Source organism: Syngnathus scovelli, chromosome 4 (assembly GCF_024217435.2).
Source record: "Syngnathus scovelli strain Florida chromosome 4, RoL_Ssco_1.2, whole genome shotgun sequence".
NCBI lineage: Eukaryota > Metazoa > Chordata > Actinopteri > Syngnathiformes > Syngnathidae > Syngnathus > Syngnathus scovelli.
The window spans coordinates 8156947-8184940 of NC_090850.1; the positions used below are offsets into that span (position 1 = coordinate 8156947).

General features: G+C 41.1%; 2 protein-coding genes and 1 long non-coding RNA gene across 5 annotated transcripts in view; 2 read left to right on the forward strand and 1 right to left on the reverse strand.

Annotated features, from left to right (window-relative positions):
* LOC137840246 (uncharacterized) lies at positions 1 to 19408 on the reverse strand. Its single transcript, XR_011086774.1, has 3 exons — positions 19320 to 19408; positions 9796 to 9849; positions 1 to 1215 (listed from the first exon to the last, which is right to left on the reverse strand). It is a non-coding gene; the product is annotated as an uncharacterized lncRNA (long non-coding RNA).
* Positions 7349 to 9545, forward strand: socs4 (suppressor of cytokine signaling 4). Its single transcript, XM_049718162.2, has one exon. The coding sequence runs from the start codon at positions 7362 to 7364 to the stop codon at positions 8517 to 8519; it is 1158 nt and encodes a 385-aa protein (XP_049574119.1). The 5' UTR covers positions 7349 to 7361; the 3' UTR covers positions 8520 to 9545.
* wdhd1 (WD repeat and HMG-box DNA binding protein 1) overlaps positions 19353 to 27994 on the forward strand; it is a 17437-nt gene continuing 8795 nt past the window's right edge. For 2 of the 3 annotated variants that reach the window (XM_049718159.1, XM_049718161.1), the window contains exons 1-15: positions 19353 to 19481; positions 19701 to 19786; positions 20279 to 20390; positions 20495 to 20646; positions 22865 to 22976; positions 24031 to 24081; positions 24167 to 24262; positions 24340 to 24432; positions 25007 to 25113; positions 25279 to 25420; positions 25836 to 26055; positions 26458 to 26636; positions 26744 to 26928; positions 27066 to 27307; positions 27683 to 27820. In XM_049718159.1, coding sequence (XP_049574116.1) covers positions 19710 to 19786; positions 20279 to 20390; positions 20495 to 20646; positions 22865 to 22976; positions 24031 to 24081; positions 24167 to 24262; positions 24340 to 24432; positions 25007 to 25113; positions 25279 to 25420; positions 25836 to 26055; positions 26458 to 26636; positions 26744 to 26928; positions 27066 to 27307; positions 27683 to 27820 — 1906 coding nt within the window. In that variant the 5' untranslated portion in view covers positions 19353 to 19481; positions 19701 to 19709. Of the gene's footprint in view, positions 19500 to 19700; positions 19787 to 20278; positions 20391 to 20494; positions 20647 to 22864; positions 22977 to 24030; positions 24082 to 24166; positions 24263 to 24339; positions 24433 to 25006; positions 25114 to 25278; positions 25421 to 25835; positions 26056 to 26457; positions 26637 to 26743; positions 26929 to 27065; positions 27308 to 27682; positions 27821 to 27994 lie in introns of all 3 variants that reach the window. The other variant, XM_049718160.2, reaches the window with a different exon arrangement.

Sequence of the window (27994 nt, forward strand, 5' to 3'; positions counted from 1 at the left end):
GCACAAAATTGCTCGACTGAAACAGGATCAAATGTTGACATTAACGAAATTCTCAACAAGCAAATTGCAACCATTGCATGGAGAGCTTGCCAACTGAAAAGGAAGGGAAAATACAAAGCACTTGGACGACAAATTGTAAAATGTTCGGAAAGCCGGAAGGATCATCCCCAGAAAACACCAAACCAATACTGATCAAAACGATGGATGAAGTGGAGAAATACGCAAACTGAGACAAATGTGGGTACTACTTGGAAGATCAATTTAATAACTTCACAATAAGGAAAGAAAACTGTCCATAATCCATTTCAACAGCAGGAATTAAATGCCAACTTTGAAAAATACGGGACTATGTTAAAGCATTAGACAAACTTCTCGACATCATTGCAATATCGAAAACGTGGATTAAATGTGGATTAAAAAAAAAAAAAAAACGGAGTCAACGAGTTTCCACCTTGATGAATATAGATACGTTTACAGATGCAGAAGCAATAAAATAGGTGGTGGAGTTGAAATCTATATTGAAAACATTATTGTTTTTAAAACACTACTACGTAAATGATGATTGAGACTGTTTGTGAATATGTAACTGTCAAAATCTGTTTTGTTTTTTTCTATTTGTAACTATGAAAACAAATGGTACACGCACTCATAGAACACAGAAGTTCTGTATTGAAGAAGAGAAATGAAAAACCAAAGTAGTATTGAAAAAGCCACGTGCAATTGAATGTGAAAAGTAGGATGTCGTCGTGATGTTTGACACTGACAATATCAATGATGACGATTCCTTTTATATGTTGAGTTGGCAGTGATGGAACGTTCTCATAGCACATCAGACCAAACCCACAATCAGAACATAAACACGTCACATACCCTAACCTGATCATAAAAAAGTAATTCCGTATTACCATTGCTCTGTCATCGTCAAACAGGTTTTAGACCGGCGATTCTCTCAGTTCTGAGGACAATAAAGGCACTTTAGGTATTTTACTAGGTACTATTTCAAAATTAGTAGTCAGTCTACAGTTACTTTTAAAAGTCTAGTTTATGTATTACAGCATTATATTCATATGAAACTCATGTACTTCAATGATTTTATCACTTGCTAGTCTCCAACATCAGTACACAGTCACCCGAAGTACGATTGGGCTCAACATATCCGACATCAAAGTGAAGAAAATCCTCAACCGTGCCATCAGTCCAAACGTAGTCATCATCCTGGAAGACAAAGTGACATTTCAATGAGTTAAACACGACGATAACAACTGCTACAAAACATAGTGAAGTGAGGTGAAATAAATCTGCCGCTAAAAGCTATCTGTCGTTTGACATACGGAAGTTGCCTATTGAGTGCACACACTCACGCAGTTACTGGAATTTTCTTCTCTCCAGTCTCCGCTATTGATTTTTTTTTTTTATTCAGCTTCATGAATGTTCACACAGCTCGTCTGAAGAAATACAAAATCCTCACAGACACCCCACCTAGTATTTTTGCATGCATTAGAGGTCAGCAAACACACAGGATGTGATCAGACCAATAAAGTAGTGTAATGGGAGACTGAAAGGCTGCCAAGGATTGTATGTCAGCAAAGAGATGAACGCTTTCATGCACGGCATAACTGAAGTCACGTTAAGATCATGAATATTTGGGTTGCAACCTGTAATACAAGAAAAATAGGAACCATGAATCAAGAGTTCATAATTAAAGCTTGAGGTTTGCAGCACTGATGCGTCCAACAACGGAACATTTTGATCTCTCCACTTTGGCATCCTTGAGTTGTTTGGACAACAAAAGTCTCACCAAGTAATATACAAAGCGGTCGTCTTAAACATGGCGGATTCATGTTTATTACTCCTTCTTTGGTTTGTCCCGCCCCAGTGGATGTAATAAATAAAAAACAGTGCATCTGCAAAAAGTGAAGCGCGAAGTGGTGAGGGATCACTGTATATATGTATATATGCACATCAGTGACGACCTCTCCTGGACCACCAACACTGCATCACTGGCGTAGAAAGCTCAGCGCCGCCTGTACTTCCTGCGGAAACTCAGGCGAGCAAGTGCTCCACCAGCCATCATAACCACATTCTACCGTGGCACCATTGAGAGCGTCCTCTCCAGTTGTATCGCTGTGTGGGGTGGAAGCTGCACTGACTACAACATGAAGGCCCTGCAGCGCATAGTGAACACAGCTGGTAGGATTATTGGTGCTTCACTCCCCTCCCTGAAGGACATATACACCACCCATCTTCAAGATTCAAGAGGTTTTTTTTTTTCTCACACGCAAGGCAACCACAATTGTGAGTGATGTGAGTCACCCCGCTCACACTTTGTTTGATCTACTGCCCTCTGGGAAGAGGTACAGAAGCCTGCGCTCCCGCACCACCAGACTCACCAACAGCTTCATACTCCAGGTTAGGATCCTGAACTCTCTCCCCCCTCCACCCTCGGCTGCATAAGGTCCTGGCCTTTTGGGCCACATTGGCTGCCTTGCACTACTCCTCCTGTACTTTTGCGCTATATTCTGACTGTTTGCTGTATGCATGATTGCTCCATTTCAACCATGTTGTTCTTATATATTATTTATTCATTGCTCTTATTATTCATTGTATGTGCCTTCTTGTTTTTACTTTTTGTATTGTTTACTTGAATGTTTTGTTGTCGGTGGACCTATATAATATAATATATATATATAATATGTAATATGTTTTGTCACCGTGGGATAGTAGGAAACGCAATTTCGATCTCTTTGTGTGTCTTGACGTGAAGAAATAAAGCAGACTTTGACTTTGACTTTGATATATGTATACAATTTGTAATTCTTCACGAATACATACCGTAATACCATAATACAAACAATGCTGGACAACATAACTGCACATCAGCTATCTTGAGGGCTACAAAGGTCCCAGATAGACTGAAATGTAACACTATGCCACACCCTATCAGTCACCGAAGTATTCTCTATATCTAAGGGAGTATAGAGTATAAGGGTTTTCCATTTGAGTGACTGGCCTTGGCTTGGGTTACAGTCTTTAATGTGACGGAGGGAATGACTGCTCTGGATACTTACGGGCAGCAGAAAAGATGGAGACATGAATAATACGACAAAAGTCAATACAGCAGCTCACATGTCTTTGTCGGATGATTATTCCACAGTTTAATTACTCTACACGGATCTTTGAACAGTCTGGTACAATTGAAGACAACAATAGAAATGAGCGTCTTGGTAAATTCATACATATGCCTTTGCCTGCCTGACACACCTTAACCCTAGTTTTTATATATGACACAATATAGAATCCAAATTAATACAATTATAATGTTAAATGTTTAAAAGGAAGATGGAAAACATTGAATGGTTTTGAATGGCTTTCCCTTCACTTTTTTTCCAGTGAAGAGCAGGATATCAAGATATTGTGGACAGTTTACTAAATGCAGAGAAAGTTACACATGATGTTGTCCACTCCCCTTACTGTCATCTCTGCTCATTCCGATCAAGGTCTGTCTCTCTCTCTCTCTCTCTCTCTCTCTCTCTCTCTCTCTCTCTCTCTCTCTCTCTCTCTCTCTCTCTCTCTCTCTCTCTCTCTCTCTCTCTCTCCCCCCATGTCTTCCTGAACCTAACAATGCTTATGTTAATTCCTTTTTTTAATTTTTTTAATACAAACTAAAATGTAAAACTGAAATTAAACAGCAGCACCCACTGGAAATTCTATTATTGTTATCACCGTCACTCCTCATCTATCTTCATCAATGTCAAAGCTTCCTTTAAAGCCTAAAGGGCAGCTTGCTATATATTTCATAGGAAACATCATGGTGTTTTCCATCAATTAATAAAATTGTGTGAGTTAAATCCTATAAAATACATTGGCTTTTTTTATTTCCTCAGCAACCATACTCACTCATTTAATTGCATTCCACTGTTGATTTGTTCTTGACTTTAATATGAGTATTTTGTTTACCAGAACGAATGATGTCAAGCAGTGATCAAATTGAGATGTGTGATAAATTAACAATGGAACAATCACATTTGGACCACAGTCAGCCTTAAAGTATAATTAAATTGAAAACCAAACAGAACCCACATAGGATGAGCAACTATTATGAAGATGCAACCAAAAAACAAACCATAATCATAATTGACACCATGACGCTCTACAAAGACATTTTTATAAAGAGAATACAATGAGTTTACATTATGACACACGTCTCAGGTTTCTACACTGATAAATAAAGGTGGAATACTTCTCTTGGTGCATGTAATGTGACCCCGTTGCTGTACAGTGAGAGGTGCAGCACTGCTTTTGTCAGTGGAGTCTTCGGATAAAGATCAATGGAAACAAATGAGATCCGTGGAGCCAGACTCTGTACTGATTCAATTTACCATCTATGCAATTCACATTAGAATTCTGCATCTCTCTCTCTCTCTCTCTCTCTCTCTCTCTCTCTCTCTCTCTCTCTCTCTCTCTCTCTCTCTCTCTCTCGCAAGCACACTTTGTAACAGTAGATACTGATATGGAATAAACACAAATTGAACATAAATTTGAGTATAGTAGTGACAACAACTACTGTATTAGTGATATAGTACTGTTACAACCTGATGACCTCAGTTAACAGAAAAGAAACCAAAGGGAGGGTCACTGCTTGACTGGATTTAAAGGGATGAAATCACCAAACATCATTAACTACATCCAGATGTTGTCAAGCGACATGAAAGGATATTAACATAGAGTCTATCTTTTTCATTTGCGGTTAAACTAGAGTATCACCCAGAACCTACAAATGTATGATCATTTGTTAAAAATTATTTTGAATGACCCTACTGGGAAGTTTGTTTAAAATGGTATATAATACAACATATGCTATTACATAACAAGGGTTCTGGCCGACTGGCCAAATCAAACGGAATTCATGTAACCTGCCTTCCAAAAATGCCTGACAAATGTCCTGTAAATGACAAACCAAATATGAGTTGAGATTGGAAAATATTTTACAAGAGCTACAAAATGAAAACAACCTGCCACAATGTATTTTGTAGTTGCACCCCCTACAACCCCATTATCAATGTAATCTGAAATAGAGTTCATGTAAAAAAAATAAAATGAAGCAGAGTAGTCTCCATTCAGTCAGATTTGCATCTATTATTCATGAAAGCTAATATCATCCATGCTGCACATGAGATCGATGCCTCTGTAATGTGGATTAATATGTCCCCCCCGGTCGAGTCCTGGCTGCAGCAGGTTAATGGGCCGAAGGATATCACCAACTGGTTCTACAACTGGACTAAACTTTGCGCTATAATCTTTGGACACTTACTGAGATTACATTGTGAGGAGGGGAGTCTATTTCCATTTGTCTGTGGACTGTAGGTTGCAGTTTTGTGCAAGATGGAATTGTATTCTGTGACTGGCAGCACAAAGCGTGCTAATAATGGGATGATATGTTTAGGGAACAAGTCACACTTGACTTGACCTGTATTGACTGACCGGATGTAATTCTAGTTCCTGAAGGTATCATAGATTCTGTATGGAATTGATTAGGTTGATTGCAAGAACAAATACAGTTGTCATCTATCTGGCCACTGTGGTAATGCAAAGCGCATTAAATATTCAGTTAAGAGGAAGTTGAGTGTCACGACATAATCAGATATATCAGACTTGGTATAGATTTATTGATGGGTTTCTTTTACGCGCGCACACACACACAAAACCAATAGCAGTAATATTTTGTGTCTGACAGATTTGTTTCATGAATTATATTCACCCGAAAGTCATTCTGTGTTTGTAGATGGTTCACCATGAATGACACGTGTTTTGTCAGTAGCACTTGCTTGGCATTTTAAATGAGAAACCAAATGATAATTCAGTCACTAAGTGAAGCCTGTTAGAAGCTATTTTGTTTCCTCTATCCAACTAAATAATTAATTGAACTTCTAAGCAGGTAATAAGTCTAAACAGGCTGCTGGTAAATCAGATTAATAAACAACAGTTGGGATTCTCCTGCAGAAAGACTAGCCCTGTCTGCTCTGGGGCATTAAGTTCAATATTTATTTATTATATTTAATTATATATATATTTAATTATATATATATATATATATATATATATATATATATATATATATATATATATATATATATATATATATATATATATAAACCACTATTTCCTTTGCTCGATCACTCGCGTGCCCTCCTCGCTTTAGCGTCGGCGTGCCATATTTGGCCCAGATTCCATCAGAGGTTCATTTAGGATATTTGCTTCTTTTTATATATATATATATATATATATATAAGAATAAATATATATATATATGAGGCAACTAGTATCAACCTGAGCTCATTATCTCACCTTCTTCTAATACTCCGCCCATCTCTCCTCCAGCTTGACACCGCTCCACCTCTTCACTTCAGACACCACAATGGAGCGGAGGAAACTGCTGCCCCCAGTGGGATTTGACACAGTGATGTTATAGGATGTACAACAATCTGCCATCTGTCAGAAGCGGTGAGGTTGCAAGCTGGTCACACATGTCTGTTAATGTGTAGACAACTAGCATGGGTGAAGAGCTGGATTTGTGACACTGTTTCTAAGGTATGTTGTTCTTTTGGAGACTTTAACTGGTGCTTACGGCCTGATCAGAGATATTGCTAACCAAATAAATCACAGTGGTTCTTCTTGTGAAGCTTTTAGTAATGAACAAAAAGTATTAGAAGCAAGTGCAATATTACATTGTGTAATAAGAGATGATGTTTTTGTCAGCATTTGTTGATTTGATTTGATCACCAGGGCGCCGGATAGGAAGTGAATTTTGACACCCAGAGGAGTGATTTTAAAAAGTTCATTAAGAACCATTTAAAGAGTTTGAATTATTAAGCGAGTGATAGGCTTATGCATTGCTATATTTGTGCTGTACTTTATCAGTTAATGATCTTCCAAGCAAGATTGCTATCCTTTAGAGACTCGCCTCTTCCAAATTTAGGGCCACAAGCAGAAGTCACCAATTGTAGTTTCCTAAAATGCTGTAAGTTGTTATATTGTCCATTTAGCAGGCACACTTATTCTTTTCAGTTGCGGCGGAGATATTATTGTGGAAACTCTGTCGTTTTTAATTAGCCGCCCTGTGCAGTACGATTGCTATTTTTAAGTCAGGGTGAAATGGTAATGAGCTAATAAAGTTTAGGTTTCGATGAATAATAGGATTTCATAACAGAAGTGCAGTTCGGTTGTGTAAGCAATTTAATTGTACAGTACAGAAAAAGCGAATTTAACAGAAATTGAATTGTTGACACTTAAATGATCATTCATTTTTCCGAAATGTGTTTTCTAATTTCAATTATATGACAGTGAGCGAAGAGGGAGCAGCCATGTCTGAGAAGAAGCCCCGATGCTCGGACACTCGTCCCAAATGTGGCCTTCGCAGTTGGAGTGCCGATAGTTACATTTGGCGAGGAAAGAAGCGGTCGAGGAACTCTCGCAAGGGTTCCAGTCCTGGAGGGTTTGAGGTGGAGGGGTCAGAGGAACTTGGGGTACGGTCCACTTCCTGTCCGAGGAGGCGAAGAGAGAGAAAGTGTAGCTGTAGCAGTCTCGGGGAAGATATTGATGCTGTGTGCCGAAAGGCCATGTCCAGGCGCTCTCTGCGGCAGAAGTTCCAGGATGCTGTGGGACAGTGTTTACCCTTGCGCTCGCATAATCCCCACCATCATCATCACCATCTAGCGGGAACCTCACGTCCATTCTCTGTGTTATTCTGGTCCAAACGCAAGATTCACGTATCAGAGCTCATGCAAGACAAGTGCCCCTTCTCCCCCAAATCTGAATTGGCTCACAGTTGGGACCTTTTTCAAAACCATGCCACCCACTCAGGTGCCCACATGGACCTGGAGGCTAACCTGAAAGCCAACAACTCCCCACCACATCCCCCATCCCCCCCACACATCTCCTGGGAGGAGATCTGCTGCTCCCCTGATCCTAGAAGCCTCACTCAAGAGGACTGGGACACTATTTGTCCACACGAGCAAATAGAGGACAGCAACGGCCACATACTGGTCCCTGATCTCCTGCAGATAAACAACAGCTCCTGCTATTGGGGGGTTCTGAACCGTTTTGAGGCTGAGGAACTCCTGGAAGGCCAGCCGGAAGGAACCTTCCTTCTCAGAGATTCCGCTCAGGATGAATTCCTTTTCTCCGTCAGCTTTCGTCGGTACAGCCGATCCCTGCACGCACGCATTGAGGAGAATGGCATGCGCTTCAGCTTTGATGTGCGCGACCCGTGCATGTACCGGGATAGCAGTGTGACGGGGTTGCTGAGACACTACAGTGACCCGGCCACCTGTCTCTTCTTTGAGCCCCTCCTTTCCCAGCCACTACCCAGAACATTTCCCTTCTCCCTGCAGCACTTGTGCAGGGCTGTGATCTGCAGCTGCACCACCTACCAGGGGATAAAGAACCTTCCACTACCTTCTCAGCTCAGGAACTACCTCGGCCAGTATCACATCAAGTGTCAAGGGGCTTGTGCTGTGTGACTATCCAAAGCAAAAGAGACATTGGCCCTACATGTGCTATATGTTGTTGTTTTTTTCCATTGAATTGTTTCATGTTGTTTCAGGCCTGGACGTATTTTTCAAATATTCAAATTTTCAAATATTCATGGTAATTATAACTTGACAACTGCCTTAGTGCAGTTTTTGACAGAGGAGCACTGAGGATCGGAGTAAAAATATACATTTTATTTTCAGTTGAGTAATGGTGTGTATATTGACAGAAATATGTGAAATCCGTTATCTACTTAACAATACTGCCAGTAGGAGCACAACACAAACCCACTGTAATCAACTGCTTCAACTCTTTTATGTACATTACGCTTAATTAATAGAAAAACTAATTATGGTGCAAATCCCGACGAGCCAGTGACATCTTGCAAGTTTCAACTGGAAAGATGCAGATTCCCTCTGGCCAACAAAGGGTCAGAAGACAAAAGTACTTACAAGATTCAAAACAATATTCTGATGTGAATTGCCTTATTTATCAGCTTGAACGTGGTACTCCTCTACACCGTAGCACTTAGCAGAAGTACTTTTGAATCTTAATTATTCTGAAAACCCAAACCAAATCTCTCTCCCGGGGCTTGAGTGGAAACTGTGGTTATAGATCGAGTGTGCCTTGTAGATTTTTTGGCATATTTCAGAGGCGAATTGAGGGCAACATTATAACGATCTAAACCTTTATCTGTATCGGACTCTTTTGACTGATTGATAGATTGATTTTTTTTTTTATAATACTTTTTTTTTAATCACTGGCAAAGGAAAAAAAGGGAATGCATTATCCTCTACAGCCACTAGATGACGTTATACATCATCCAATTTTTGGCTATCTACTTGTTACATGAGGGGCTCGCCTCGATCATGTTTTTTAAATTGATATTCAAAGATGCTTCGGGCCTGTTGAGTTATAAATTAGTTTAATCCATGTACATGGTGGACATATTTACCCTTCAAATACTCTGGAATCAATGTCATGGTCCTGCACATCTTGAACGATATCCACCGTATTAATGCGCAAATCAAATAAATGCAATTTATGATGCTTCTGTGGTATTACTGTTTCTGAGCTTTGTGCCGTAAAAAACGTACAATTTTGTTCATGTGACAACTGCTGTGCATTGCCAGAGATCGACAGGCTAATGATTTGGAAAATTCTGCGTTCGCGCTCAAACAATCCAACTTGCTCTCTACAAAGGACATTCAGGGCTTCAGTGGAGCAAATACAGAAACAAGGACATGGAAAAATACCATTTCCTACCCAATGATGGGACTGTAATTCACGAGTCATTCAGCTCATCTCTCTTCCAAACAGCTGTTAAAAGGGAAAAATATAAATACAAAAGATTAATAAAGTAGCAATAGTGAAATAGAGTGCTTAATTTGGCAATGTCATATAGTTTTTAATGCCTTCTCATGCTGTGACTAAACTTTCCATTTGTCCCTCTTTTCCAAATGTGCTTGTTAAAAAATTTGTAACTGGGGATGACTGAGAATGTGTAAGGTAGTATCCAGTGCTATTGATTTTCTTAAATGTATGTATTTTGCATTTTGTAAGCACATTGAGGACTGGTTAATCCAATATGTTTTACCTAAATCACTCAGCAGTCAGACATTTATGCACATAGCATAAGTGTCCTCTGTTGGTTCCTGTATGCTATTAGATTTCACTGATGTACTTTTTAGACACCCAGCTGTCTGCCAACGGAGGACTTCCTGTTGAACAGATCAAATTCTCCCCTGAGGTGCAGCACAACTTGATGAGTGAGTGGAGAGTCAACACATGGTGTTGTCTTTTCCCAGCACAGGAAATAGTCAATATTGTATCGTACCATATCGTACATACATACTGTACATACAGCACTTTGCAAAACCCATAGGCACCATTAGAGTTAATATTTGCTATGATAAACATATATCTTGACATTTTAACCCTAGCATACCCATTTCAAGTAATTTTGCCTTATTCCCCTGTTGGGAACCCAGAAAGAAAAGAAAATTCCCTTTTTATCTGCCGAGGGAATTTACCGCGATTCTGCTAGTCGCGGTATACATCCCGCCTTCCAACATCGAAGGAGACAGGATCGCGGCGCTTGGTGAACTGTACCAGGCTGTCAGTGAACAGCAAACAGCGCACCCTGACGGTTTCACCATCTTCGCTGGAGACTTCAATCATGCCAACCTGAAGTCTGTTTTCCCGAGGCTTCACCAGTATGTTCCTTTTCCGACACGTGGAGACAGCTTCCTGGACCTAGTCTACTCGGCGCAAAAGGGAGCTTTCAAAGCCACCCCCCTCCCCCATCTGGGGCTTTCTGACCATCTCACCGTTTTGCTTTTGCCCGCATACAGACAATTGGTAAAGGCATCCAGGCCGGTTCGGAGGCGGGTTCGAGTGTGGCCTGAGGGTGCCTCCGATGCACTTCGTGACTGCTTCGACACGACTGACTGGGACCTGTTTAAGCAGGCAGCCACCTACAACGATTGGACGGACATAGAGGAGTATACTGACTCTGTTACCTCTTACATCACGAAGTGCATCGATGATGTGACTTGCTCGAAATCCGTCGTCACTCGCGCGAACTGGAAGCCGTGGCTGACGGGGGCTGTCCTCAGACTGTTGAGGGCCAGGGACAAGGCTTTCAGAGCGGGGGATGAGGCTGGCTTGAGGACAGCGAGGGTCGACCTGTCCCGAGGCATCAAAGAAGCGAAGAAGGCGTTCTCGTGCAAGGTCTCCACCCACTTCAAGGACAGCAAGGACGCACGTAGCCTTTGGCGGGGCATTCAGACCATCACGGACTACAAGCCCGCGCCGAGGAGCTGTGAGGGCGACGTCCGTCTGCTGAACGATCTGAACCACTTCTTTGCTCGCTTCGACGCCCAGAACAGCACTTGCCCGCTGAAGACCACTCCCCCCCCACACGAGCAGCCCCTGCGCCTCTCTGCCGCCGGTGTGAGGAGGGCGCTTGCCGCTATTGACACACGTAAGGCGGCGGGCCCTGACAACATCCAGGGTCGAGCGCTGAAGGACTGCGCTGGGGAGCTGTCGGGTGTCTTCACGGACATCTTTAACGTTTCCCTGCAGCAGGCCATCGTCCCCTCGTGTTTCAAGGCTGCCACCATCGTTCCCGTGCCGAAGAAACCTGCACCGTCCTGCTTCAATGACTACCGCCCTGTGGCACTGACGCCCATCATCATGAAGTGCTTTGAGCAGCTGGTCATGGAGCACATCAAGTCCGTTCTCCCCCCCACCATTGACCCTTTCCAGTTTGCGTACCGTGCCAAGCGGTCCTCTGAGGATGCCATCTGCTCTGCCCTCCACTCGGCCCTCACCCACCTGGAGAGAAAGGACTCATATGTGAGGTTGCTGTTTGTGGACTTCAGCTCTGCCTTCAACACCATTGTGCCGCAGCGACTCATCTCCAAACTCGACGAGCTGGGCCTCAGTACCTCCCTCTGCAACTGGCTACTGGACTTCCTCTGTCAGAGGCCTCAGGTGGTGCCTGTTGGCGACAAAATCTCCGCCAGCATCACGCTGAGCACGGGGGCCTCCCAGGGCTGCATGCTCAGTCCATTGCTCTTCACCCTGCTGACGCATGACTGCTCTGCGACCTACAGCGACAACCGCATAGTGAAGTTTGCTGACGACACGACTCTGGTGGGTCTCATCACGAAGGGCGACGAGACTCGGTACAGGTCGGAAGTTGACCTTCTGACCACGTGGTGCAGGGACAACAACCTCCTGCTGAACGTCAATAAGACCAAGGAAATCATTGTTGACTTCCGGAAGGGTCACACAACACACCTGCCGCTGATCATCGACGGTGCTGTGGTGGAGAGGGTGAGCTGCACCAAGTTCCTCGGGGTGCACATCAGTGAGGACCTCTCCTGGTCCGCAAACACCTCGTCACTGGCAAAGAAAGCTCAGCGCCGCCTGTACTTCCTGCGGAAGCTCAGGCGTGCATGTGCTCCTCAGGCAGTCCTGTCTACATTCTACCGTGGCACCATTGAGAGCGTCCTCACCAGTTGCATCGCTGTCTGGGGTGGTAACTGCACTGAACAGAACTTGAAGGCCCTGCAGCGCATAGTGAATACGGCTAGTAAGATTATTGGTGCTTCGCTCCCCTCCCTGAAGGACATTTACACCTCCCATCTCGCCCGCAAGGCAACCTCGATTGCCAGAGATGTGAGTCACCCGGCTCACTCTTTGTTTGACCTTCTGCCCTCTGGGAAGAGGTACAGGAGCCTGCGCTCCCGCACCACCAGACTCGCCAACAGCTTCTTTCTCCAGGCTGTTAGGGCCCTGAACTCGCTACCCCCTTCTGCGTAGCGTGCGGCACTGTTGCGCTATTTTCGGGAATGTCTGCTGTACGCGCACTTGCTCCTTTTTTTTCTGCTCCTCTTATTTATTTATTTATTGTTGTGTTATTTATTCATTATTTATTCAGCACGCTTTTGTTGTACTTGTTTACTTGTTTGTCTGTTGTGAGCCATGTCTTGTCACCGTGGGATAGGGGGGAACGAAATTTCGGTTTCTTTGTGTGTCTTTGGCATGTGGAGAAATTGACAATAAAGCTGACTTTGACTTTGACTTTGAAGGTAATTCCAACCGGAACACATTTGGCTTATTATCCTTAAGGGTAACATCCATCCATCTATTAACCATACTGCTTGTCCCCAAGAGGGTCGCACGCAAACTGGAGCCTATCCCAGCAGTCATCGGGCACTAGGTGGGGCACACTCTGAACTGGTTGCCAGCCAATCGCAGCTTAAGTATAACAGACGCTTTGATTTAAATTGATTCATTGCTGGTGCATTACAGTTGGGCATCATTTGTTCACAATGCTTTTTATTTGCGGTTTAAAACATAATACAGAAAAACAAAAAAATTACAAGTCATAAAAAATAATTCAAACATATTTACAATTACCACTTAGAAAGCGAGATGTCCTTGTGTGACCTGCATTTCAGCACTCAGCATCTGAATGTTCAGAACATAGCCAGTATAGCCGAATTTTTCCTTTCTACATATCTGTCACAGTCAAAACATCATAGAGGAGTGCTTGCACTGATGGTTGATCTGACATCTAATTATTTCAAATGTAAGTTGATTTCATAGCGCATTCACATTCAGAACACATCAGCTTCATCACCACATGGTCAGACAGTCTCCCTACTTGGAAGACCTTGCAAATATACGTATTATAAATATAAAGATGCGCTTATTTTAGCAAAAACTCGTTATTTTTCGCAAGTCATTAATCTTAATAAAAACAATCCTAAATACTTATTTGATACAGTGGCAAAGCTAACTCTGCGCCAGCCGACCCCCGATAGCTCCTTCCACTCAGCTGACGAGTTTATGAAATTTTTTCCTCAAAAGATTGAGTCCATTAGGGACGAGATCAAGAATACCATGCCAATCGCTCCGCCGGTTACTAGCGCTGGGGATCATGCAATAACCCTCTCAAATTTTAAAAGCGTGTCCCTTGAAATGCTTACAAAATTGGTTAGTACGGCTAAACAAACAACATGTTTACTCGACCCGCTTCCAGCCAAACTACTTAAAGAATTATTTCCAATTTTAGGACCGTCCGTCTTAAATATAATCAACCTGTCTGTTTCCTCTGGGATAGTGCCAATAGCCTTTAAAACCGCTATTATTAAACCACTACTTAAGCGAGCAAATCTTGACCCGGACTGTCTCAGTAATTATAGGCCAGTTTCAAACCTCCCATTCATAGCAAAACTTCTCGAAAAAGTAGTAGCACAGCAGCTTATTGATTACATGGTCGCTAATAATCGATATGACTCTTTTCAGTCTGGTTTTAGAGCTAATCATTCTACAGAGACAGCACTTGCTAAAGTGACTAATGATCTCCTCATAGCTATGGATTCAAATACGTCGTCTGTATTGGTACTACCGTATTTTCCGGACTATAAGTCGCTCCGGAGTATAAGTCGCACCAGCCATAAAATGCCCCAAAAAGTGAAAAAAAACATATATAAGTCGCTCCGGAGTATAAGTCGCATTTTGGGGGCAATTTATTCGACAAAATCCCACACCAAAAACAGTCATGAACGAGCAACAACAGGCTAAACGATAGCAACAACAGGCTAAACGATAGGTATGCTAACGTGACAAACACAAACAAAGAGCTGAGAACGGGCCTGACGTAACATATAGAGTGATTAAGGACAACTATTACATGAATAACATGTTTATAAAACCATCGATGTCACTCCAATTCATTAAATCCATCGATCGTTCTTTGTCAACAATGGGTGCGCACGGCTGAGGGCGCTTGCGCTTCAAAATATTCCACAGGCTCATATAACGATAGATAAACTATATTTTAAATAACTATAATACAAGCCAATAATATTATCAAACCATCCGTGCACTTTAATTCCATTAAATCCATCGATCAAATTCCTCGTCCTTTGTCAACATCGCCGCGCGTGCGCCCTGACGTCAGCCTCGTCTTTATTCCACAGATCTACTATATAACTATATTGTAGCGTTAACAAAGTACAAGGATAGACGTAGGTTTGGTAAACGGCTCTTTATTAAACAAAACAAACTTCCAAGCGTGTGGCGGCGTGGACTTCCAGACAGACCGGGCGTGCGTAATGGCCATGTCCGAGCCCCGCGCACCGTTCGCGGACAGCCACTCGGCCGAGCGCCGGCCCCCGACTCAGTAGAGACCGGGCGTGCGTAAAAGCCATAATAGTTTTTCAAACCTTCTATGTCACTCCAAATCCTTCATTCCTTCAAACTCTTTGTCCTCCGTGTCACTTAGAAATGATCACCGCTAATGATGCCGGTAGTCCTTGTGTGGGCACGTTTGTATGTAAACAACCGGCGCGCCGCGCTACTGACGTCACTTGAAATAGTAATCCATTGGTACATCACGGTTCTCCAAACTTTCTTTCTGCTGCTCGATTACTGTTTTCAGCTGCATATTTTACAACTTGAAGTTTGTAACCTGCAAAATATGAGTTTCTTTTTGGTGCCATTTATCTTAAGCCCACCCAGTTGATGAGTCATGGCCAACGGTAAAATTTAGAGCGCCCTCATCCATTTTCGTCTGAAAATATAATTTTTTTTGGTTGTTTTATCAAAGTCAAAGTCTGCTTTATCGTCGATATATTTTTTTATATACTAAGACACACAAAGAGATTGAAATTACACTTCCACTATCCCTCGGTGAGATAGTACACATATGCATACAAGCAACACAAAAAAAAACAAGAAGGCACTAACAATGAATAAATAAGTGTTGAATAAATGATAAATAAACAAATAATAATAAATAATAATAATAAATATAAGAGGAGCAAAAATGGAGCAAGTGTACATACAGCAGACAGTGGACTTGGATATGGTGCTTTAAAGTGTTAATTGCTTTATTTGATGTTTTCTCTATTTTTTATGTTTTGAATATGTTCAAGATAAAGAAATAAAAGCATGTGAAGTGATCAACTATACTAAAAATAACATGGGAAGTGGTCAACTATACTTGTAAGTGATGTCTTAATGATCAAGTAAAAATTTGTGAAAAAAAAACATATATAAGTCGCTCCTGAGTATAAGTCGCCCCCCCACCCAAACTATGAAAAAAACGCGACTTATAGTCCGGAAATTACGGTACTTGATCTTAGTGCTGCCGTTGACACTGTAGACTTCGATATTTTATTAGGGCGTCTTAAAAGTTGTGTTGGTATCTCAGGGTCAGCACTAAGCTGGTTCAATTCCTATCTATCAGGCAGGACGCACCGAGTGGTCCATGGTAATACGTCCTCTGAGCTTTATAATGTTACGTGTGGTGTCCTACAGGGATCGGTACTCGGACCGATTTTATTTAATATTTATATGATTCCGCTTGGGGACATAATACGTAAATATAATATTAGTTTTCAATGCTACGCGGATGACACCCAATTATATATGCCGTTATCGATGACAGATCCACAGGACTGCTGTAATCTCGAGGCGTGCCTTGCGGAGATTAAGCAATGGATGTCTCTCAACTTCCTTCGTCTTAACCCGGATAAAACTGAGATGTTGATAATTGGTCCTACTCGTTATCAACATTTATTTAAGGAAACCACTATAACTATAGATAACCGTACTATCACTCAGAGTGATACGGTAACTAATCTCGGGGTAATATTTGACCAAACGCTCTCCTTTCAAAAACACATTAAGAATATAACCAGGATTGCGTTTTTTCACCTTCGTAATATTGCTAAAATTCGTCCTATCCTCTCAACCGGGGATGCGGAAACTATTATACATGCGTTCGTCACGTCGCGCCTGGACTACTGTAATGTATTATTCTCTGGTCTTCCTAAATCCAGTATCAAAAGTCTACAGTTAGTGCAAAATGCCGCTGCGAGGCTGCTCTCACGGTCAAGAAAATTTGATCACATTACCCCAATATTAGCCAAATTACATTGGCTCCCGGTCCATTTAAGATGTCACTTCAAGGTTCTTCTACTAACCTATAAATCACTGCATGGCTTAGCGCCTTCACATCTCGTCGACCTAGTCGTTCCTTATGTTCCGTCTCGTAACCTTCGTTCGCAAAACGCTAGTCTTTTAGTTATACCGAGGGCCAAGAAAATGTCTGCAGGGTCTAGAGCATTCTCTATTCGGGCTCCAGAGCTTTGGAATGCCCTACCAATGGATATTAGAACTACTACCTCAGTAGAAACATTTAAGACACGTTTAAAGACACATTTCTATGAGATGGCCTTTAACTAACTTGTGATGGCCGATTTGGCCGGAGTTTGTTCTGTTCTCTCTGCCCACCTCCTCCCCGGCTGGGGAGGGGGTTAGGTGGCTCAAAAGCTGATAGCGGCTGGCTGGATTCTCGGGGACCAGTTCGGGATGGGGGAGCTGCGGCTCGGCCCCCTTGAGGACACTGCCAGGACAATCGAGGGCACCTCCGACATCCATTTTTTTTCATTGATTTTCATATTATGTATCACTTGTGCACTCTCTGCATCCATTACAACCTGGTGATCCTGAAAGGGGGATCCTTCCATCTGTGGTCCCTTCTCAAGGTTTCTCATTTTCCCCTGGCAGGGTTTTTTTGAGTTTTTCCTTGCCCTTTTGGGAGCTTATGATCAGGGGATGCTTTGAGAATAATTGTCAATTTTGGCTATGTGAAGCCCTTTGAGACTGTTTGTGATTTAGGGCTATACAAATAAACTTGACTTGACTTGACTTGTATTTGGATTTCAAATAACGAGCCACCCAAAACTTAATGTTAAACTTGTCTGGTTTTGTTGTGATGTACTGCAGGAAAGGGCAGCGGGACTTTGACCGGTACAGCTGTGCATCAATAGTGATGTGTCAACTCTGTACACTTCATGTAGTGCAGGTATTTGGACAGGGCCAAGGGGGAGCGAGCCTCTATTCTTCCATCTGCCCGCGGTAGGACGAGAACGTCACAGCGATGACGTAAATGACGTAATTCTACTGTTAATCTACTTCATTTTGGCAAATTTTTTCTCCATCTTCTGTTTCCCTAAATGACTACTAAAGTATCTGTGATCACAAAGCAGTATGTAGTAATTGGAGGGTTTGAGTTCATGTGAATCAGGGAGATGATTTGATTGATCCCTTTTGTTGGGCCACAGGTGTGAAACGGTGGTTCATGTTCACCCACCCATAGAAAAAGAAACAGCCCATCTCATGCAGGTTGCTCTCAAATGAGATGCAATCTCTTTTGTGCTGGTGGAATTCCTATTATTGGAGCAAACAATCATTTTGACAGACTGTGAAAGAGAGGTCACAACATTTGGGTGAAGATTAATTTCTCATACCTTGCATCTATTACAGTTACTCCAAACTGCAGGCAAAAACAAGTGAATGTGAAGAAAAATAGGTACACATACGTGAAATTTGTTCATTTCAGCAGCAACCATGCTCACCAGCTTCTATAACTACAATCGTATTTGCAAATGATGAGTGAATATCTCAGAATTCACTCATCATAGATGATGTTGACACAGGTGTGACTTTTAACATTTGAAGAAAAGAAATCTGTAGTGCCTGCCCCCGACATTTTCACAGTACATATATCAACAATACACACGTCAATTGTGACTTGAATCATTAATCAACGAAATGAAAAGTTTTGTCTGGACATTAGATTAAATCACATAAGAACAGACTGCAAAAATTCCAGTTCTCAATTATTTGTGGTGTATCTTGGTTTATTGAAATATATTTGGAACTATCATAAATTTACGATCCACAAATATGTTAAAAATTCACTCTGGTTTGTTTAGCTATATTATGTACATTACAAGAAGTTATCTTCAGTGACAAGTATGACTTTCAAATTGCACATTGATCCAATTATAAACCATCATGTGGATAAAGTGATTGAATATTTTGAACGATTTAAGTATAATTGTTTAAAATAAGTGTTTTTGTGTTCATTTGAGAAATATAACTCCCTTTACTTGTTCATTCTGGACGTGAAAGTGAATTGCCCGAGAAGAATCCACTTTTGAGGTAAAACATCCCATCAAAATACATTATTTTCATTCAAGCAGCGGTTTAGTGGTTTTACACATCAATACTGTTTGCAATCTTCCGGTTCCATATTTGTACCTTATATTTAATTGTACTTATATTTCATATGTGTACTTAAGACCTATACATGATGCTCCTGGCAATACGTAGCTTGTCTGACATATGCAAAGAATAATTGTTGTCTAGTTTGGTTTTCTAAACTACAATAAAGTTTCTTTTTTTTTAAACAACACCTTTTGTTACTTCCGGCTCTGCGTCGCTTTAACAAAGTGGGCGTGTCTGATAATACGTCACCACGTAGCTGGCGGGACTTTCGACGCCGGTTTCCTGTGTACAACGAAACGCGGGAGATTCAGGAGTCGTAGATCAACATTGAGTAGTCTTCAGGCAGAGTTGTAAGTTTCCAGAAAACGGTAATCGGCAGTTTGATCATCAAAAAATGATCCTAAATAAGGTTTCATTATGTTGAATTTGCTGTATAATCGCTTGACTTTTGTTAGCCCCGGCTTCTTTGTTAGCTTAACTCACAAACAAAATGTTATGGACAGTAACGTACTATCTATTATAATACATCAACAAGATTTGATTGTTTTCCTCCTTTTCTCATCTATTAGTTTGTCAAAATGCCTTGTGAAAGGAAGCCTATGCGTTACGGGCATTCAGAGGGACACACAGAAGTCTGCTTCGATGACACTGGGAAGTAAGTCAGCTTTACGTATTTTATATCATAAAATTACAGCAAACGCGATGTGACATTACTCTCAGTTGAAAACTTCTCCACACATTTGTTTGATCTTTCACATTTTTTAGACATAGGTACAGATCTCAAATTTATGTAGCACTGTTACTGCTTGTTGATGCTTTGTTGTCAATCCCAATTATTCAATTTTAACAACAACATTTACATGCTGCAAATGATGGTAGCCAAAATAAATTTCACGCAAGAAAATATACAAGATATTCAGTTTTCAACTTTATTTTTTGTCTTCTTACTCAAAAATTTGACATAGGAAAATAACAGATGTGTTTATTTCATTGCCCTGTTTCCTTAAGCAAGGTGAGCGTCAACCTAAGCAATAAATGAAAAAGATCAGTAGGAACTTTTTTTTTAAGCATGGTTAAAAATATCATTTTCCATTTTGACCAGTTGCAGTCCACACAGCATAAAAGCTTCACTTCTGATTCTTCTCAGGTTCATTGTGACCTGTGGACACGATGGTGATGTTCGGATATGGGAGAATCTAGATGATGACGATCCAAGGTTCATCACTGTTGGCGAAAAAGCTTATTCATTGGCACTCAAGGTTGCTAATTTTCCAAATGATCATTTTCAATATGCTGTAAAAATTCGATTGTGGTTGCTTTTCATCAAACAGTTTTGATCAGATGGCCCATGTTCTGTATTCAGAATGGCAAGCTCGTGACAGCAAGTTCGAATAACACCGTGCAGATTCACACGTTTCCTGATGGTGATCCGGACGGCATCCTTACTCGGTTCACTACCAACGCCACACACGTCACGTTCAACTCCAGTGGATCCAAAGTTGCTGTCGGCTCCAGGTCTGAAAATACACCTTAAATGATATAACCTTCTCTTTTGACACATTTTCCAAGCACTTCGAGCATTTTAATTTACCCGCTTTTACATATTTTATCATCAGTGCACATATCATATACTTATCTTCACACTAGCTCCATAGCGATCTGGCCGATCGACCTATGCACCCTTACTTTCTAGGTTTCTCTACAGGCAATGCACTTTTCTCACAAATGTTTAGCATATTTTTATTTTTATTTTATTTTAAAGTCTTGGGATTTGTAGTTATTTTTAATTAAGTGAATGGCCAATCAATGTGCGGCCGTTAGTTGCTCATCCCTGTGTCAAAGTATCCATTCAGTGAAATTATAATTTGACACAAACTGTATGTTTTTATTTCAGAACACTTAGACCATTAATTATAACAGAAACATTGATATTTTAGTTGAAGACACAAGGTAGAATTTCAAATTATTTTATTGTTTGAGAACATGAAGGAAAACCTTGACTTTTAAAAAATAAACATTCATTTATTTAGGTTAGAGCAAATAAGGAGCAGTAATTGAGAGCATTTGGGTGTTTTTACTCCGTTGCATACAACTGAGACATACTTGTACAACAATACATTTTTGCACCCGCAGAACATGCTGCTTGTCAATATATCTTGCCTAGCAAGAAATATCGAAACCAGCATCGCTTGAAATGGCATTAAGGTTCCACATTGTTTGTCACCATAGGTTTGCATGTCCACAGCCTTAGCTAGCAGGAAACTGCAATTTCGGCCTGGTCATTAAATATCCCAAATCCATTTTTTAACGCAAGTAGAATTTATCCAGAATTATTTTCTGATATATGAAGAGCAGAATAACATAAACTACTGTTTATTTTTTTTCCCCCTAAAGTAAGATTCGAACCATGTAGCAGTGGCGTAAAATTTGATTGAAATCAGATTTTGTAGATTCATCTTGAGTTTCAGGCGCCCTGGTTGTTCAAACCGGGTATCAGTGCGTCCTCTGCGTCATTCGCACAACCTACGTACGTCATGAAGACAGCAGCTCAGAACAATGCTATTTTTATCAGCCTCCTCCATCACTGCATCTGCCTCATGTGGTGGCTGAATTCAATACCGTAATTTGACAACATAAGTACTTACATAGTTTGGAGTTGTCTTCATTTTCCCCATGCTCAAATGATGGTAAAGATAATTATTCACAATCACTTATATATTCAAGTTCAGTTACACATTTTGCTGACGCCTCATATTTGTCTGAAGTGTGAAAAATGTCCTGCTTAGTGATTGACTTGTGATCAGCCTCTGCTGTGACACTAACTGAGATAAGCAATCCCGAAAATTAATGCAGATATCTTATTTTTATGGTTAACTTAAGTGACTTAAGTTAGTTGACTAATTCTCCATGTTAAGCGTCTCAATTAATTGCTTATGGTATCAAGCTTCTCCAAGCCTCTCCTCTCTCAAATGAATTGAATTGTTTTCCGTAATTGCGCGTATTACTGCAGCCTTTTTGATAAATAAAAAACAATCAACGTAGATTTATTTAGTTTTGCTGTCACTGAGCAAGCTCAGCAGCAATACAAAATATTTTAATCGATTGTCACATGATTGATTTGCTTCATGTACAGTGTATTGTTGTGCGGTTAATAAAATGTAAGAATGTCCAGTGGGTTGTCCACATCCCCTTCTCTGCTTTTCACCTAGAGATACTCCGAAAGAGCTGAAAGATAAGCAAATGTCACGTTTACTTTGTCAAACCATGCGGATTTGCTATGCTCAGGCCACATGTTTGACAGCTAGGAAATAATCCTTGCATGCTACATCAGTTGAATTCAGTTTTGAGCGCATTTATGACTGACCGGACAATGATGTTTTTATGTTGACGATTATTATCTCGCACAGATGACCCTCATACATTGACGTGCTTGAATCACATTTCCGGCACACAGACGGAGCAGCATATAGATTGGTTTATGATTAGTGGTGATTGGAGATGTCTGCCTGTTACCGGAATTGATTTGTGGAGAGCGCCGTGCTTTATTGATGGTGGCATTTTCACAATGTTTTTTTTGTTTGTTGTTATATTAATCTTAAGAAATAGGCATCTGTTAGACATTGATGTAAATCAGAATTGTCTAGAGCTGACATGCCTCTTGTTTGTGCTGACCATTTTGACTGCAAGTACCCAGTGTACATGTACTGATTTGTCAGTTCTCTCTTTGCTTCAGTGACTTTTTGGTTAAAGTGGTGGAAGTATCAGACAGCAGCCAGCAGAAAACCCTCCGGGGCCATGAAGCCCCTGTCCTCAGTGTCACCTTTGACCCTAAAGATGAGTTTCTGGTAGGTACATTTACGCCATGTATTTCATTATGAAGAACAATAGTGCACATTTTTAAACTTGAGTTATAGTTGAAGTACACTACCGGACCATCAAAATATCTTTACCATTTGTTCCAAAATACATTTTTATAGATTCTTTTCCACTGTATAGTACTTCACCTTGTCATAGCTGTCCTCACTGTTGACACACTTCTATCAGTAAAATAGGGCTGTCCAAGTAATCGAAATTGTGATTTTGATTTTAGCTTCTCATGATCCTAAGAAATCATAGTTAGAAAAAAATTAGTAATATTCCAAATAGCACAATTTGTTTGCCAGTTTCTGATATTGTGAAAGTACTCTGAATACAGCGTGTTGTTTGTATAATTTAATTTCACAAGGTAATTTTCTACTTTATTTAAAAAGAATAGAGTGTTCAAGAATTCAGTGTTTCTGAGTAGTTTTGGTACTTGATTAAATACCATGTTTTCAAATGAATAAATTATCTTTTTAATTTAATTGGGATTTTAATCCATCCCTCCATTTTCTATACCACTTGTCCCCGCGGGGGTTACGGGTGTGCTGGAGCCTATCCCAGCAGCCTTTGGGCAGTAGACAGGGGACACCCTGAACCGGTTGCTAGCCAATCGCAGGGCACATGGAGACAAGCAACCAGCCGCACTCACACCTAGGGGAAATATGAAATGTTCAATCGGGCTACCAAGCATGTTTTTGGGATGTGGGAGGAAACCATAGTAACTGGAGAAAACCCACACGAGCACGGGGAGAACATGCAAACTCCACACAGGGAGGGCCGGAGGTGGAATCGAATCTGCACCCTCCAAACTGTGAGGCAGACGTGCTAACCAGTGCGCTATTGTGCCGCCCTGGGATATGGCATTTTCCTGATTTAAAAATGTATTTAATTTGTACATAATGCAACAATCTCATAACAGATTTTTGACCGAATTTGATTTGTGATTTTGTGGCCTTTAATGTTAATGTGTTAATTAGAAAGCAAAAAAAAAATGTCTCATTCTTTTAATTAATTTCTACCAAATGTTTCTTTTACCAGGCGTCTGCCAGCTGCGATGGCTCAGTCGCTGTGTGGAATATTGAGGAGCAGGTACGTCAAAGCCTAACACTTGTCTGCATAATGTTGTTTCATACTGTGCCTGGTTTGTCTGATTGGATTTTGTTCACAAATTCAGGCTCAGGTGATCAGTTGGCCTCTGCTGAAGAAAACTAATGACGTCAGCAATGCAAAATCATTATGTCGCCTGGCCTGGCAACCTCACACAGGAAAGGTTAGGAGACCAAACTATCCATTTTGCATCGTTTTCCTGGCTTATCTAATTGATGTATGCACATTATCTGTCATCAGTTTTTGGCAGTTCCCGTGGAGACCAAAGTTCACCTGTATGAGAGAGGGTCCTGGAATCATGTGAGCACCCTGTTAGATGATCTGCTGACTCAGGTGAGTTTGACACAGTTGTTTTGGTTTGGTTTTTCTTTTATAGAGTGGTAGTGTGCCTCTACACATATTAAACAAAAATGTAACAAAGTGATTTGGAGAATTCTAAACAGTATTTTGTTGGCACTAATAATACAGTTTAGCATTTTTGTTGTTAAACTATAAATATGGAGGAGGTGGCAAATAGTTTCAACCAATATTTGTTGATGTAGGCCCTGATCTGGTTGTTCCATCTTTTGGACTATCTAGTGAAGCTTTGACTACATTGATGGGGAGAAAGCCATCCTGAAATCCATTCTCGAGTACTGTACATGTAATCGTTTTAGTAGGACACTGATTAAACAAGTCATTGAAGCGATTTTTTTTTTTAAATTTTTTTTTTTACGTTAGCCGTTCCCCGACATCAGTAATTTGTCATTACAAACCGGAACATTTGCAAACAAAATCATAATAGCTAATATAATTCCATAGTACAGACTTGATGCAGTACTGCCACAATTCTCTAATATATGGCTTGAATGTTTGCCAGGAGGTAAATATGATACATCTTTACAATGTTGACTGTTTTTGCTTTCAGCCCATCAATGTGGCAGCATGGTCTCCGTGTGGAAACTTCCTTGCTGCTGCCAGCGTTGGGGGTTTCATAACAGTGTGGGACATTGAAAGCAAACTGTGTGTTGAGCGGTATGTAATATTTGTGGAATCTTGTCATTTCTGGGAAAAATTGAATACAACATTGTTACTAAATGGATATTTGTTTTAACCCAGTCGTTCTTTCCTATTTGAAGTCATTTCAATATAATAATAAAGGATGACAGTTTTGTTCAAGTTGCCTTTTTTACTCCGCAGGCAGAAGCACGAGAAGGGCTTCACGGTGTGCGATTTAGCCTGGCACCCATCCGGCAAACATATTGCTTACACAGACAATGAGGGCTGCCTGGGCCTGCTGGAGGGTTTCATTGCATCTGGGTCTAAAACCACCTCTTCTAAGGTAGCACTCTGTTGTGTCTAAATATTTATTTCGATTGTCAACAGCTTAGTATTGTGTTTAAATTTGGTGTCGTAGCTATCACACTTTAGCTTCAAGCGGCTCAAGAAACTGTTGAGTTACAATAACTTTCATTATTTCTACAAGGTCTCTGCATAAGATAACGGGAATTTGAATTTTAACAAATGAAGTGTTCCTCTGCTATTTGTGGTGGATAAAAACTGAAGAGGACCCAAAAGATTTTGAATTGCTTATTGATGCCACAAGATGGGGCAAAGTCCAAAGCAATCTTGATCAACTATTTTGGCGTCAATTACTTGCTTTTTACCCTACGTCACCCACAAATATACACAGTTTTAAATTGACCTGTTATTAATTGTTATGGTGCTATGCTTAACGTCTTTTGGCTTTTCATCAGGCGACTGGAGAAAAAGGAGAGAAAGGCTACGAAGATCTATTTGATGAAGATGATGACCGGGTCATGGATGAAGGATTGAGTGATGCTAACTCCCCTGCTAAGAAAACATTCAGTGCGGTCAATGAAGATGAGGAGGACGATGATGACGATTTTGTCATACCTGTAACAGGGCGGGTAAAGAACAGAGGAGGAGCCATACTGGATGATGAAAATTCACTTGGTGAGTGTTCGGTGCCTGGTGACAGAATGGAGGTGAATTAAAACGTGTAGTTTAAAGTTATGACTGGCTTGCGGAACAAGAAGTAATGCTCATTTACCATACATTTTTTCCATCTGATTGTTTTATAATCATAGACTAGAAGGTAAAGAAAAAATATAGTGTAATTATGACCTAAGTACTGTATTTGCAAAGGTCGATAACTAAAGTTTGCTGCACAAATTTGGGTGGCGTCACCGCCCATAGGGCCAGAACTCGATTGTAGCACAGAACACACCTTTCACTAGTCTAAAATATTAGATGAACACCCTAGACTGCTGGTTGTGGGCAATGCTTATACAAACTTTGTCGTGTTAGTATATTATTATTATTTCCATTGTGGTCTCTAATGATGTCACTCCACAGATTCAGGCTTGTTAAGGCCAGCTAAATTTGGAGATGATAATGATGCCGACGGTGCCGTGATGACTGCAGCGTCTCTGCCTGCGGCCTTGCGCCCGGTCTATGAAGGGCCGCAACCAACGCCACCCCAAAAAGCTTTTCAACCAGGCTCCACTCCTATCCACCTCACTCACCGCTTTATGGTAGTTTACGATGAGACATTTTTAACTAATCATGCCTCACAGTTTTGTGAAATAAGTTTCAGTTGCAGTTTACCAAAAGTGCGTTTCTAATGCCAACTTTCCTTCAGATGTGGAACTCTGTAGGGACAGTGCGAGGCTACAATGACGAGCAGGACAATGCCATCGATGTGGAGTTTCACGACACGGCTGTGCACCACACCATGCACTTCACTAACACGCTGGGCCACACAATGGCTGATGTTTCCCAGGAGGCCGTGCTCCTAGCCTGCTCCAGCTCAGATGAGCTAGCAAGGTATGCCCACCGGTGTCCAGTCAAATGGTGATCAACAATTATATGCCAGCCTCTTAGACCCCACTGTCCGGGCCGTGACCACAATAAATTTCCACATGCTTTCATAGCAATTGAAACATTGTTCTTTGTATTCTTAGTAAAATACACTGTCTTCACTTCTCATCATGGGACACCAACAAGGAGTGGATGCTTGACTTGCCCAAGGGGGAGGATGCAAAGGCATTGTGTCTTGGTCAAGGCTGGGCGGCAGTCGCCACCAACGCACTCATGGTCAGGCTATTCTCCATCGGAGGAGTTCAGAGAGAAATCTTCAGTCTACCGGGAGCTGTCGTTTGCATGGCAGGACATGGAGAGCAGTTGGTCATTGTATACCACAGAGGTACGCATGCACGCACACACACACAGCTGATGGTTCTGAACTACTAAAACTTTTGAAACAACAGCAAAATGTTATGTTGCCTTGCTTACCTGACTGCTGTTGTCTTTACTCATTGCCATGAAGATGCCTTTCTTTTTTCATTCCCCGATTTAAAATGCCGAAACATCATTGGTTGTAATGAATACATCGACTGGTTGTCATGAATACATAATTTAAATTGTCACACTATGTAATCTAAGGTATTGTGGCCAAATCCGCTGTATAATATGATGAACAATTTATCATTATACCCCTGCTTCAATAAAAATCACTTCATAGGTTGGTGAAGCATTGAAAAGTGCATACTTGATTCTTTGTGTCCTTTTAAATCACCAGGGACCGGTTTTGACGGGGAGCAGGCACTGGCCGTGCAGCTCCTGCAGTTTGGTCGGAAACAAAGGCAAATCATCAATGGGGAACCTCTCCCAATCTCTCACAAATCTTATCTATGCTGGCTTGGATTTACCGCTGAGGGTACTAACTACATTTCTTTGATCATTTTAATATTTAGAGAACCCTACTAAACATTAAAATATTTCAACCAATTTTAAGAAAAATATTCACGTCCACAGTAAAAAATCCCATCCTCTAGGTGGATAGAACTAAGTAATCAACAAACCTATATGCCCTATATGCCTTGTTTTTTTG